This window comes from Scyliorhinus torazame, chromosome 19 (genome assembly GCF_047496885.1).
Source record: "Scyliorhinus torazame isolate Kashiwa2021f chromosome 19, sScyTor2.1, whole genome shotgun sequence".
NCBI lineage: Eukaryota > Metazoa > Chordata > Chondrichthyes > Carcharhiniformes > Scyliorhinidae > Scyliorhinus > Scyliorhinus torazame.
In genome coordinates, this window is record NC_092725.1 from 94,921,599 (window position 1) to 94,936,973 (window position 15,375).

Below are 15,375 nucleotides of genomic sequence, written 5' to 3' on the forward strand. Positions count from 1 at the left end.
AAAGTATGTCTAACATCAATGTTAATCGAGAACTGTGTCTACCAGGAGAGTGTGTGTGTGTGTGGGGGGGGGGGGGGGGGGGGGTAAATCAATTGCATCAGACAGTTCAGATGAAAAAAAGACTTGAATTTGAAAAACATTTTTTTTTTTGCCTCAGGACATCCCAGAGCTCTTTACAACCAATGAAGTATTTTTGAAGCAGCAAAATTGAGGAACTGAGTTCCCCAATAGGACAGGCCTGGAAAATCGGCAGGGAATTTTCTCTGTAAATAGTTTGTTACTTGGAGTTATACTTTTCCTTGAGATTTGAAACCACTTTGCTGCCAGTGAAATGGTCAAACCTATTTGATAATTAACTTTTTGCTTCCAGTTGTGGATTCAGATTCTCAAAATGCTGTGTTGGGATTTGTAATGTTGTACTAAATTCTTAATCCAGCAACATCATTACTGTAATCCTGCAGCACTAATTGAGGGAGATTTGCAGCTTCCTGGTTGGGTGATAAATTAACATTGTGGATCAACCCAAGCATTACAGGAATGATAATCAACAGGCTTTTACAACATCAGTTTAACACTTAGGGGTGTAGCAAGCTGAAAATCAGTTAGTGCAACAGGGACACAGATGTGCCGTGAGGACAAACCCTAACACAGCAATTTGAGAAACTGAATCCCAAATCGGAAGCACAAAGCTAATCTCGGGAGAAGTGACTGGTTGGGCTACTGTAAAAACCCAACTGGTCCTACAGGCAAGGAAATGCCGCCCATATCCCACATAGCTTACATGTGACCCCAGACCCAGACCAACATGCTCACCTCTAAACCGCCCTCTGAGGTGACCTAGGAAATTACTGAATAGGAGCAAACTCCCCACCAGGAGTTCAAGAAGAAAGTGGGTTCCCATCACCATCACCTTCCCAAGACAACTAGGGATGGTGCATGAATGCAACAAGAACCTAATATCGGTTTATTACTGGGGGGCACAGCAAGATGACTACTAGTCCCTAGTGTCAAATTTCAGATCCCTCTCACTCTTGTGCCGCAAGTTCCAAGTGTTTGAGTTGCTGCTTGGTTCAGTTAGCAAGAGGGTTACAGCTTCAAATGTCAATTCCAGGGTATGAGAATGTAATTCAAATGACACTACAATATTATCAAAGGTTAAAACAATCCTCTGTCTGCATTAAACCATCTGAAAGGGGTTATTAGTTTCATTTTAAAAAATCAAATCGCCTTTTTTCTATTTTATTTTATTTTAATGAACTTTTGCTGACATGAATTTAGGTGAACCTGCATTGAATCTCTGTGCCACACAGTTTTGAATGTTTTTTTTTCTTTTTACAACCTCTCCAGGATTCTTCCGTCGTAGCATCACTAAGAATGCGGTGTACAAGTGTAAGAATGGAGGGAACTGTGAGATGGACATGTACATGAGACGGAGGTGCCAGGAGTGTCGCTTGAGGAAGTGCAAGGATGTAGGAATGCTGGCTGAGTGTATGTATCCCGACGTGTTCAACTCACTGATCCAAATATGCCCAAAGGAACCTCCTTAAATAGGTCAACAAAAACTTGCATTTATATAGCACCTTTAATGTAGCAAGATGTCCCACCAATATGACCAAAGGAACTAACACTGAACTAAAAAAGGAATCATAAGCACACGTGACAAAAATCTTGTTCAAAGCAATAGGTTTTAAAGTGATTCCAAAGGAGATAAGACATAAAGAGGTTTGTGAAAGAAATTCCAGAACCTAGTGTCGTGATATGCAGACATGCAGATAATGATATACAGACAGGCAGCTAATGACCACAGAGAACAGGACATGACCAATGAGCAGGCAGGACACTCAGGGGTGGTATCTCACTATAAAAGGCACGAGGCACTCGCACTCTGCCTCTTTCCACTGATGAACATCTACAGAGTGAGTCAGGGTGTATTTACAGTATCAGACCTCCAGCACGTGGCTAAGAGCTAGTCTGGTTCAGTCAGACAGAGTAACCACACTTAGGTTAGCAGAGAGTCGAACTCATAGAGAACTGTGCTAACTGTGCTACTGGTTCAATAAATCAGATTGAACTAACTTCAAGGTCTGGAGTATCTTTTGCTTAAAGCTGCATCCAGTTGCAGCCTGTGTTATCCCAGAGTACATAACACATCACGTAGATCCGAGGCAACTTAAGGCACGACCCCTTCAAACAAGATCGACACTGAGCTACATTCAGAAGATATTAAGACAAATGACCAGGGGCGAAATTCTCCCCAAACGGCGCGATGTCCGCCGACTGGCGCCCAAAACGTTGCCAATCAGACGGGCATCGCGCCGCCCCAAAGGTGCGGAATGCTCCGCATCTTTGGGGGCCGAGCCCCAACATTGAGGGGCTAGGCCGACGGCGGAGGGATTTCCGCCCCGCCAGCTGGCGGAAACGTCCTTTGTTGCCCCGCCAGCTGGCACGGAAATGACATATCGGGGCGGCGCTTGCGCGGGAGCGTCAGCGGCCGCTGACAGTTTCCCGCGCATGCGCAGTGGAGGGAGTCTCTTCCGCCTCCGCCATGATGGAGACCGTGGCGGAGGCGGAAGGGAAAGAGTGCCCCCACGGCACAGGCCCGCCCGCGGATCGGTGTGCCCACGCTACCTTGTCCCGCCATTCAAAAGGTGGTTTAATCCACGCCGGCGGGACAGGCAATTTATCGGCGGGACTTCGGCCCATCAAGGATGGAGAATCCAGCGGGGGGGCCCGCCAACCGGCGCGGCCCGATTCCCGCCCCCGCCGAATATCCGGTACCGGAGACTTCGGCAACCGGCGGGGGCAGGATTCACGGCAGCCGCCGGCGATTCTCCAACCCGGCGGGGGGTCGGAGGATGACGCCCCAGAATCTTGATAAAAGAGTTTTTTTAAAGGAGCGTCTTAAAGGAGTAAAGAGAGAGAGACAAAGAGGTTTCAGGAGGGAATACCAGAGTTTAGGGCCTTGGCATTTGAAGGCATAGCCATCAACTGTGGAGCGATTGAAATCAAGGATGTCCAGAATTGGAGGAGCGTAGCGATCTGAGGGTGCTAGGACTAGATTTGAAGATAAAGATGCAGATAATTAGCCCTAGCTCACAAAGGCCCATAGGCATCTTTCTCCATTCGAGGGAGACAATTGGTTATATAAAGCTTGAGGGGAATGATTCCGCAAGCATGGGGCAAGGCGAGGAGCCCGACAGTCCTCCATCAGCTAGTACAGTCAGTATGGTGACACTGGAGTCATTCTGCCCCACAATCCAGGCAACTGAGCTAACCAACTCCCTGAAAACAAAGATGAAAGTTTTAAAATTGGTGTGTAATCGAATGGGGAACCAGTGAAGCACAGGGATGAAAGGTAAATGAGATTCTGAGCAAGTGTACCAAATTGTAGGACGTGCAAGTGAAATGTTGGTTCACCTGAAAGGAGTGTTTGTCCCCTTGGATAGTGAGGAGCAAGGAGGAAAAGGGGAAGGTGTTGCACCTTCTGCGATTGCAAGGGCATGAATGGTTCAGGGAAGCGCTGTTTTCTGAAGGACATTGGACCAGAGTTTGAGAGGTCATTTGTCCCTTCATGCCTGTTGGTTCTTTGAAAAACTCTCTGATTATTCCTACTATTCCTGCTCTTTCTCCTTCAATCTATAATTTTTCCCCCTTCAAGTATTTATCCAATTCCTTTTTGAAAGCTCCTGTTGAAACAGTGCCTATCGGCCTTTCAGGAAACACATTCCAGATCACAACAGCTCACTGTGTAAAATACTATTTAAAACGGTGAGGGCAGTTCATTGGTTGTAAATGTCCTGAAGGATTTTAAAGCTAATTTTTAGGCCTTCCTATAGGGCGGCTGATCCAGTTTGTTCTCTGCTTAATGTTAAGTATCAATGCCCACATCTTGTGAACGAAAATTAAGGTCATAAAGTTACAGCAAGTTATGAAATTAAAGTCAACAGATCTGGTCAATTTTGGTTTGGTGTCAGAACACGGACCATAAATTCAAAGAGTCACGAATGCCTTTTGTGTCAAGGGAGCCTGTCACCCCTCCACATGACTCTTGTTCCATAAGTCAAGTTACGATTGAAATAGCCTAGATCAACTTAAATAGCACAGGATCTAGAAACAGGAACCAAATCTTTGTCCCTTCAGGTTTACTTTGCCATTCAACAAGACTATGGGCAGGATTCTCTGTCCCGCCAGCCCCGTTGTCCGACGCGGCGCACCCCTGCCAGCAGCGGGATTCTCTGTTCCCGCAGCCGGCCAATGGGGTTTCCTACTGAGCCAACCACGCCTTCAGGAAACCTGCGGATGTGGGTGCACTGCCGGCGGAGAGGAGGATTCTGTCAATGGAGAAACCTGCAGCATGTCTAATCTGCTACCTCAGCTCCACTTTCCGGTACTTTTCCCATATCCCATAATTTCTTTCAAAAATTTATCGAACCCTGCCTGGAATATATACATTTCTCCTCATCTCGATCTGTGGAGGGTGGCAGTGGCTGGCACATTGATAGGTTGGCTGTGGCTGGCACACTGAAAGGGTGGCTGTGGCCAACACTCTCAGAAAGATCACCTTTTGTGCTGTCCACATATCGGAAAGCAATCCGTACAGACACATTAAGGAGAGATTTGCTATCAACACCAGCTCGTGACAGGTATCAATCTTAACCTTCAGCGTCAATCTCTCAATACAAGTTATCACACTCTCCGTTGCATACCATGATCGTTGTAACAATAAACCGTATTATTCCCTGTTGCAGCCTAAGCTACACATTACGGTATGTTATAAAAATGATCACTATCATAAACTTGAACCTTCAATTTCAAAGGTAGCAGATACAGTAAATAAATCTGGTCACAGGCCGAGAGGGTAAAAATTGTAACAGCCATCGAAATATGGAGCAGGATTTTAGGCCCATAAAGGTGTTACCATGGAGTTGGATGGACGAGTAAATCTGTAACACCAGCCGGTCAGTGCAGCACTCCCTCGTCATTGTCCCTCTGACAATGCCGCACTCTAGGAACATTGGAACAGGAGAAGGCCATTCAGCCCCTCGAACCTGTCCAGCCATTTATTGAGACCCTCCATATACCTGCCTTTTGCCCATATCCCTTAATATTTTTGGTAAACAAAAATCTATCTATCTTAGATTTAAAATTAGCAACTGTTCTAGCTTCAACTGCTGTTTGTGGGAGAGAGTTCGAAATCTCTACCACCCTTTGAGTGAAGAAGTTCTTCCTCACATCTTTCCTGAATGGTCGAGCTCTAATTTTTAGACAATGGCCCCGAGTTTTAGAATCTCCAACCACTGGAAATAGTTTGGGCACTATTCTCCCCTCCAACGCCGGGTGGGAGAATCGCCGGGGCGCCGTGTGAATCGCACCACGCTGCCCCGACCCCCGCACGTGATTCTTCCACCCCGCGGAAACCAGCGGCGCGCGATTCGCACCGGGCCGCTCGGAGAACCGGTGAGCGGCGATTCTCCGGCCGGATGGGCCGAGCGGCCGCTACGACACGAAAGGTTCCCGCCGGCGCCGTCCACCCTTGGTCACTGCCGGCGGGAACTCTGCGGGAACACTGGGGGGAGTGGCCTGTGGGGAGGGGGAGGGGGGGGAGTGGGGTTCCTTCACCGGGGTGGCCTCCGATGGGATCTGGTCCGCAATCGAGGCCCACTGATCTGCTGGCCGGCCTCTTTCCCCTCCCCGGGCGTACCTCCTTCCGCGCTACCCCAGAACACCGGCTCCATGTTGGTGAGGAGCCGGCGTACGTAAGATGTTCCCCGCGCATGCGCAGGATGGCGCGGCCCAACTGCACATGCGCAGGATTGGGCTGCCCCAACTGCGCATGCGCGGGTTGGCGCGGTGCCCATTTGGTGGTTCACGCTGCTCCAGCGCTGTGCCGGCCCCCTATAGGGGCCAGAATAGGTCTTGTCCGGGCCCTGTTTGCGCCGTCGTGAAACGCGACGGCGCGATCACTTGGCCTCAATATCGGAGAATCGCCCCCAGTATCTTTATCTACCTTTGGTGGGATTCTCCCGAATCAGCGCAATGGCCCGACGCTGGCGTGAAAATGGCGTGAACCACTCCGTCATCGATCTGACCGGAAGTTGCGGAATTCTCCGCACTTCCAGAGGCTAGGCCAGCGCCGGAGGGGTTGGTGCAGCGCCAGCCGGTGTCGAAGGGACTGCGCGAGTTAGCGCATGCGCAGAACCGTCGGCGTGGTTCAGCGCATGCGCAGACCGGCCAGCGTATTCTGGCGCATGCGGAGGGGGGTGGTTTCTCTGCGCCGGCCATGGTGGAGCCCTACAGGGGACAGCGCGGAAGGAAGAAGTGCCTCCATGGCACAGGCCCGCCCACAGATGGGCCCCGATCGCGGGCCAGGCCACCGTGGGGCCCCCCCTGGGTCAGATCCCCCTGCGCCCCCCCGAGGCCGCACCAGCCAACTTACCTGCCAGGTTTCGCTGTGTGGGACCATGTCCAATCAATGCCAGTGGGACTGTCCAGAAATGGATGGCTGCTCGGCTCATTGGGGCCCTAAGAATTGGGCGCTGCCAATGGTCCCCGACCGGCATGGCGTAATCCCCACCCCCGCCTGAAAACCGGCACCGGAGAATACGGCAGCTGGCGTCGAAGCGGCGGGGCGCGATTCACGCCGCTCCCTGTGGATTCTCCTACCCGACGGGCGGGTCGGAGAATCCCACCCCCTGTCTTTTCCTGTTAATATCTTGAATACTTCGATCCGATCACTACTTAATCTTCTAAATTCTAGTGAAGACAGGCCTAATTTGAGTAATCTCTCCTCGTAACTCAACCCCTATAATCCAGGTATCATTTTGTAAACCTACGTTGCACTCCCTCCAAGACCAGTATATCCTACCTAAGGTGGGGTGCCCAGAACTGCTCACAGTACCCCAAGTGGGGTCTAACCAGGGTTTTGTACAGCTGCAGCATAACCTCTGTGTCTTTATACTCCAATCCTCCAGATATAAAGGCTGGCATTCCATTCGCCTTTTTGATTATTTTCTGCATTTAATCCTTGCATTTTAAGCATCTATGCACCTGAACCCCCAAGTCTCTTTGGACTTTCACTGCACCTGACTGCTTTCCATTTAGAAAGTATTCTGCTCTATCCTTGGTCCAAAATGGATAACCTCACACTTGCTTACATTAAATTCCATCTGCCATAATTTTGCCCATTCACCTAGTCTGTCAATATCTCCTTACAATTTTATGCTATCACCCAGTACAATGCCACCTAACTTTGTATCATCCGCAAATTTTGGATATATGACTTTCTATGCCATCAACAAGTCATCAATGAATAGTGTGAATAATTGAGGCCCCAACACAGATCCCTGTGATATATCATTAGTCATCCCCTGCCCTGTGGGTGGCACGGTAGCATAGTGGTTAGCACTGTTGCTTCACAGCTCCATGGTCCCAGGTTCGATTCCCAGCTTGGGTCACTGTCTGTGCGGAGTCTGCACGTTCTCCCCGTGGCTGCGTGGGTTTCCTCCAGGTGCTCCGGTTCCCTCCCACAGTCCAAAGATGTGCAGGTTAGGTGGATTGGCCATGATAAATTGCCCTTAGTGTCCAAAATGGTTAGGTAGGGTTACTGGGTTAGTTAGGGTGGAGGTGTGAGCTTAAGTAGGGTGCTCTTTCCAAGGGCTGGTGCAGACTCGATGGGCCGACTACAAAATTATGAAGGGCATAGACAGGGTGGATAGTCAGAGCATTTTTCCCAGGGTAGAGGGGCCAATTACTAGGGGGCGTAGGTTTAAGGTACGAGGAGCAAGGTTTAGAGGAGGTGTACGAGGCAGGTTTTTTACACACAGTGTAGTGGCTGCCTGGTACTCGCTGCTGGAGGAGGTGGTAGAAGCAGGGACGATAGTGACGTTTAAGGGGCATCTTGACAAATACATGAATAGGATGGGAATAGAGGGATACGGACCCCGGAAGTGTAGAAGATTTTAGTTTAGACGGCAGCATGGTCGGCACGGGCTTGGAGGGCCGAAGGACCTGTTCCTGTGCTGTACATTTCTTTGTTCTTTGACTGGCCTCCTTCTGCAGTTTAAATTCTATGATTCTATGAGGGATAAATATTTTCCAGGTCACCGGACAAAGCCTGCAGTATTGAGGGAGCACTCCACTGTCAGAGGGACAGTACTGAGGGAGTGCTGCACTGTCAGAGAGTCAGTACTGAGGGAGTGCTGCACTGTCAGAGGGACAGAATTGATGGAGTGCTGCACTGTCAGAGAGTCAGTACTGAGGGAGTGCTGCACTGTCAGAGGGACAGAATTGATGGAGTGCTGCACTGTCAGAGGAACAGTTTTGAGGGAGTGCTGCACTGTCAGAAGATCAGTACTGAGGGAGTGCTGCACTGTGAGGGACTGCATTGAGGGAGTGCTGCACTGTCAGAGGGACAGTTTTGAGGGAGTGCTGCACTGTCAGAGGGACAGTTTTGAGGGAGTGCTGCACTGTCAGAAGATCAGTACTGAGGGAGTGCTGCACTGTGAGGGACTGCATTGAGGGAGTGCTGCACTGTCAGAGGGTCAGTACTGAGGGAGTGCTGCACTGTCAGAGGGACAGTATTGAGGGAGTGCTGTACTGTCAGAGGGTCAGTACTGAGGGAGTGCTGCACTGTCAGAGGGTCAGTACTGAGGGAGCGCTGCACTGTCAGAGAGTCAGTACTGAGGGAGTGCTGCACTTCAGAGGGACATTATTGAGGGGGCACTACACTTCAGAGGGACAATATTAAGGGAGTGCTATACTGTCAGAGGGACAGTATTGAGGGAGCGCGGCACTGTCGGAGGCACAGTATTGAGGGACAGTAGTGTGGCATCCTTTGAGGCAACATCCACAAAATTGTTCATTTTTGCCTTTTACAAGGACCAAACTCTATCCCAATATTTCTTGACTCCCTTTTCAGCTAGTAAAAGGGATATAAATTCTTGAGTTGAGAGAGTATAAGAGGGAGGTGATTCTGGCAACTGTTTGGAGGAGAAATTATCCTGGCTGTCTTTGTTTCCTGGCTGATTGTTAGGGTTATTGGGGGAGCAAGGCTACCAACCCTAATTTTCGATCTCCAAACTCCCTCTCTCCCATTTAACTCTTACTTTTCCACCTAAACATTACTCCCAACTACTGTGAACAGGGTAGATCCAGATTGATTCTATCACTGCTTCCACCTCTGTACCAACATTAGCAAATATCACTTTTACCTCGCACAGTTAGATGAGTAAAATATAGCCCTGAGTTGAAAGCTCTGACAGTGACCATCCTCCTCTCGTTTTAAAGTGACATTTCGGTAAAAGCTTGGTAGAGTCAAGACTTAATTTCCAGCAAGGTTTAAAGGTCAGGTACTAAGTAGGGGCTGGAAACTCGCTGCAAGCTAGGTTACATTAAAAGCTGTGTCAGATCTCAATGGTACGATGAGTGAGATGGTGCTATTCCAGGCAATGAGTAATGGAAACACTGATCCCCAAGCTGGGCTGCTCAAGTTGCTCATGAATTGAACATCACTGTTATTTATAAACAGTGTAAGGACTCGTGTATTCCAGCACTCTCCTGCGCAGCCGCCGCCATCCATACACCTGAGCTCATCTGAAACGTTGCTGCCCAGTCCCTCCAGTCACCCATCACCCACTGTGCTCACTGACATTCACTGGTTGCTACTTAAGCAACGTCTCAGATTTAAAATGCTAATTCTCCCATGTTCAACTCCCTTCATAGCCTCGTCCCTCTCTATCTCGGTGACCAGTTCCACCCCCACAACCCTCTGAGATCCTTCCAATTCTGATATCTCTAATTTTAGTCACTCCCCTGCTGGCAGCCATACCATCAGCTGCCCAGGCCCTAACCTCTGGAATTTATTTTTCTTTATTCTTTCATTGGATGTGGGTGTCACTAGCAAGGCCAGCATTTATTGCCCATCCCTATTTGATCTTTAACTGAGTGACTTGCTTGGCCATTTCAGAGTCAATCACATATATGGGCCTGGAGTCACATGTAGGCAAGACCAGGTAAGGATGGCAGATTTTCTTCCGTAAAGAACCTTACTGAAGCAGATAGATTTTTGCAACAACCGACAATGGTTTCAGATTTTTATTGAATTTAAGTGTCACCATCTGCTGTGGTGGGATTCGAACCTGGGTCCCCAGAGCAGTACCCTGGGTCTCTGGATTATGGGTCCAGTGATGATAGTACTCTGCCACCGCCTTTCCTAAACCCCTTTCGCTTCCTTCTACACCCCCCCTTAAAACCAATTTCTTGACCTAGCTTTAGGTCACTTGTCCTGATAGCTCCTTCTTTGGCTCAGTTTTAACATTCTCTTGAAGCACCTTGGGACATTTTACCATGTTAAAAGCGCAATATAAATGCAAGTTATTTTTATCCAACCGTCTCAACCCATTAACAGGGTTAAATTAATGGGCATATTTATTGTTAGAATTTTTATCAAAGAAAAGTCGAGAGCTCCTCGGGGAGGTGGTGGCATAATGGTATTGTCACTGGACTAGTAATGCAGAAACCCAGGATAATGATCTGGACCTGGGTTCGAATCGACCACGGTAGGTGATGGAATGTAAACTCAATAAAATATCTGGGGCGAAATTCTCCCGAAATGCTCCGCATCTTTGGGGGCCGAGCCCCAACATTGAGGGGCTAAGCCGGCGGTGGAGGAATTTGCGCCCCGCCAGCTGGCGGAAACGGCCTTTGTTGCCCCGCCAGCTGGCGCGGAAATGACATCCCCGGGTGGCGCATGCGCGGGAGCGTCAGCGGCCGCTGACAGTTTCCCACGCATGCGCAGTGGAGGGAGTCTCTTCCGCCTCCACCATGGTGGAGACCATGCCGGAGGCGGAAGGTAAAGAGTGCCCCCACGGCACAGGCCCGCCCGCGGATCGGTGGGCCCCGATCGCGGACCAGGCCACCATGGGGGCACCCCCGGGGCCAGATCGCCCCCGCCGCCTTGTCCTGCCGTTCAAAAGGTGGTTTAATCCACGCCGGCGGGACAGGCAATTTATCGGCGGGACTTCGGCCCATCCGGGCCGGAGAATCGGGCGGGGGGGCCCGCCAACCGGCGCGGCCCGATTCCCGCCCCCGCCGAATATCCGGTGCCGGAGACTTCAGCAACCGGCGGGGGCGGGATTCACGGCAGCCCCCGGCGATTCTCCAACCCGGCGTGGGGTCGGAGAATGACGCCCCTGGAATTAAAAGGTCTAACGATGACCATGAAATCATTGTCGATGGTCGGAAAAAAACATCTGGTTCACTAATGCCCTTTAGGGAAGGAAATCTGCCCTCCTTACCCAGTCCGGCCTACATGTGACTCCAGACCACAGCAATGTGGTTGATTCTTAACTGCCCCCTCAAGGGCAATCAGGGATGGGCAATAAATGCTGGCACAGCCTGCGACGCCTACTTCCCATGAACAAACTTAAAACAAAAGTTTTCAATTCCAGCGTAAATTGGACCAGTCCTGTGCCCTCTCACAGGTGTCAGTGAGGAAATCAAACTGCTCTCATGGTCAGCCCTCAATTTTGTGAGGTGGGGAAATGCTCTCCTAATTGACAGCTCAATGATCTGGAGGTAGGGGGAGCACTATATTTTGGACAATTAAAATTTTTATATAGCGCCTGACTAAAATATCTCAAGCCTCTTCAGCAGCAATTACCTAACAATATTTGACACCGAGCTGCATAGGAGACATTAGGACAAGGGACTAAAAGTCGTGTCAAAGTGGTAGGTTTTAAGGGGTATCTTAGAAGAGGAGAGAAAGCGATGGAGAGGTTTAGGGAGGACTGAGATGAGGAAAACTTTCATCATTAAAAGGGTAGTGAACCTGTAGAATTCTCTACCACAGAAGGTGGTGGAGGCCAAGTCACTGAATGTATTCAAGAAAGAGATAGATTTTTTAGATTTTAATGGTATCAAGGGGTCTGGGGAGAAAACAGGAATATGGCATTAGGATAGGGGATCAGCATGATCATTAAAACATTTTTTTTAGAGTCCTCAATTAATTTGTTCTTCAATTAAGGGGCAATTTAGTGTGGCCAATCCACCTACCCTGCACATCTTTGGGTCAAAACCCTCGCAGACATGGGGAGAATGTGCAAACTGCGCACGGACAGAACCCAGGTCCTCGGTGCCGTGAGGCAGCTGTGCTAACCACTGTGCCACTGTGCTGCCCCCGCATGATCATATTGAATGGGGAAACAGACTTGAAGGGCCGAATGGCCTACTCCTGCTCTCCTAGTTTCTATGAATTTCAGAGCTTAGGGCCCAGGCAGCTGAACGCACAGCCACCAATGGTGAAGCAATTAAAATCAGTGTTGTCACAAGGGCAGAAGTATTGGTGTGCAGAGATCTCAGGACACTGTAGGCTTGGAGGAGATGACAAGGGCGGCCCTGGAGGGATTCGAAATTGAAGCATTGTTGTTGGGGTGGGAGCTACAGCACTGAGAACATTGAATCATTCCTCCAAAACTCTGAAGTGAAGCCATGTAATCTAGAGACAGCATTCTGTGCTTCCAGGTTTGTTAACAGAAATTCAATGCAAATCAAAACGACTAAGGAAAAATCCAGCACTGTCTGCTGAGCAACCAAGCAGAGAGACTGCCGACGGAATGGATTCCAAACAAGTGACATCCACAACCAGATACAACAAAGTAAAAATACTCGAGATTTTACCATTTTAATGTGTTGTTCAAATTATATGTCTCCAAACAAGCGTTAGAAGCAAAATGGTTCTGATTTCAAGCAGGGCTGAGGTTGTGCGGGGTGCGTAAAAGAACTTAAGAAATAAATGGCACTGGAAAGTCGGCAGGGGCACAGCCAGGGTGCCAGGGGGCAATGCCAGGGTGGCACTGCCAAGAGCCAGGGTTTGAGGGGGGCTGTGCCCATGAAAGGAGGGTGGAAGGGGAGTCATGGTGGGTGGTGCAGGGCAGGTATGAAGGGGCCTCCGGAAGGTTGGGGAGGGTAAAGGACTTGGAAGGGGGGTGCCCAAAAGGCGATGTAGGAAGGCCTGAAAAGGAGGGCCACTAGTGACACAATTGAGGGGTGTCATCACTTGTGGGGTATGGGGTAGTGCCCATGTGTGTGAGGGGCGATATTGCCCATGGGTGGGGGGTTGTGGGGGACCCTCAAGCTCACTTAGAGGTCGGGGCACCCTTTCACAATGGCGGCCCGATTTCTGAGAAGCCGTTCTGGCCAGTGGGTTCAGCTCGCCAGGGATGACTAAATGTGGTTAGATAGCGACAGAGCCGGGGAGAAACTCCCAGCCAAACCCGTCACAAATGACAATTTGAAACTTTTCCGTTAGATCGCACCCTATGTTTCTAACAAGTGTATTAAAAGTCAATACATTTCCAGCATTCACAACAAAATTAGACAAAGCATTCCAAGTATCAACAATTGTATAAATTGAAAAATAAATATGTATATCAAGACGTGAACCAAATTTCTGTATTTATACTGATGACTATAATTGTGAGTAAATAACTTTTCAGGCTTAGAGGTAGCAAGGGCTTGAAACTGTTTATAAACTTCAACTAAATCAAAAATCGATCTTCTCTACTGGAAAGATTGTAATCCAAGAATTCTTAAACGCTCCTGGTGAAGTATTCCCCTCATGACTCCCATTTTCCTGGTAACACGTCTTTGCACTCTGTGGATTCCAAACTGTGGATGCAAACTCCAGATGTGGATATACCGGCTGCTTGTAGAGTTTAAGATGAACACTGACATCCCGACTCAATAAAAATGAATTTAGCGTTCATAAAACATTTTCTGCCGGCTGTACTTCCTGAGCCACATGATTCGTAAACTTCAAGTTACTTGTAACAGTCACACCCAAATCCTTTTTAATGGTTGAATGTGCTAAAGGCTGGCCATCGATATGATACTGTGAATTAGGATGTTGTGGCCAAAATGGAAAACTGAACACTTTGCCACATTAAAGGTAAGTTGTCACTCTTTGGACCACTATACCATATTTAGAGAGTTCACTCTGAAGAAGTGCATTCGAGAGTCCTAGATTATTTTTTGTAATTTACAAACAAATTTTAATGTGATCCACATATTTCAAAACTGTACTATGCTGAGGGCAGCACGGTGGCATAGTGGTTAGCACTGCTGACTCACGGTTTGATCCCGCCCCGGGTCACTATCCGTGTGCAGTTTGCACATTCTCCCCGCGTTTGCGTGGGTGTCATCCCCATAACCCCAAAAAATGTGTAGGGTAGGTGAATTGGCCACGCTAACTTGCCCCTTAATTAGAAAAAAAGAATTGGATACTCTAAATTTTTTTAAAAACTTTACCGTGCTGAATTTGGCCATCAATGTCATTAATATAAGCCACAAACAAAAAGGACCCTAAGACACTTCCTTGGGGGACTGTTAGATTTGATAATTGCCCATTATCAGTAACCACTTCTACACGGTCCAGCAAAAAATGATTTTATCCACTGGTAAAGTTAGCCCAGCCAAACCAAAATCATTCTTTGTTTAATGTTTGAGTTGAGGTTTTGATCATGTATCCCTGTTTCTGTCACCTTTAGCATAAAATAGAATTCACACAGAAGCAACAAGATCTCCTGAGGCACATACTCGATGCCTTTTCCAAATATCGAATCCCTCAAGAAGTGACCAAGAAATTAGTAAGTATTGAAAAAAAGAGCCTGCGTTCATTTAGTACCTTTCACCTCCACAGGGCATCCCAAAAGTCGATGAATTAGTTGTATTTTTTTTTTGGAGCCTACTTGATTTTTGTTGTATCTATAAAACTTTTTTTTTATTATTGATTTTCATTTGTATTAATAACAAAACACACAGGAAACATATACATAAACACGAGACATATTCACAGTAAACTCCAAATGGTCGGCTACAACAACAATGTTATTAACTATATACATGTTGCCCCATGGTATTAAAATATGCCAGGGGTGTGTATGGGGCCGCAAGGGAGTAACTTATTAGTTGCCATGGGAGCATCAGTGGAATTTCCTCCCTCCCCCTCAGTACCCATTGGCCTCTCAGTACTTGTTTTCCTTGCCCTCTGGGTGTTGACCCCCCTGCTCCCTTCCCTCCCTCCTCCCACCTCCCGCCTCCTTCTTTTCCCCTGTCTAGTTCTTTACCCCCCCCCCCCCGCCCTCCCCTAGTTAGTTGCTGGTCATGAAGAGGTCCTTGAAGAGGTTGGTAAATTGCTTCCATGTATTGTGGAAGCCTTCTTCCGATTCTCTGAGGGCAAATTTTATGGGCTGAGAGGTGGCAAATGGAGTTTAATGTAGAGAAGTGTGAGGTGATTCACTTTGGAAGGAATAACAGGAATGTGGAATATTTGGCTAATGGAAAAGTTCTTGAAAGTGTGGATGAGCAGAGGGATCTAGG

At 48.4% G+C, this 15,375-nt stretch overlaps 1 protein-coding gene across 4 annotated transcripts in view; it reads left to right on the forward strand.

The window, feature by feature from the left end:
* nr1h4 (nuclear receptor subfamily 1, group H, member 4) overlaps positions 1–15,375 on the forward strand; it is a 130,118-nt gene that overhangs the window by 76,246 nt on the left and 38,497 nt on the right. For all 4 annotated transcript variants that reach the window (XR_011936507.1, XM_072484833.1, XM_072484834.1 and 1 more), the window contains 3 exons: positions 1,348–1,488; positions 12,520–12,653; positions 14,544–14,642. Coding sequence is in view for 3 of the 4 variants with exons in the window: in XM_072484833.1 (XP_072340934.1) it covers positions 1,348–1,488; positions 12,520–12,653; positions 14,544–14,642 (374 nt within the window). In the remaining variant the exon portion in view is untranslated. The remainder of the gene's footprint in view (positions 1–1,347; positions 1,489–12,519; positions 12,654–14,543; positions 14,643–15,375) is intronic.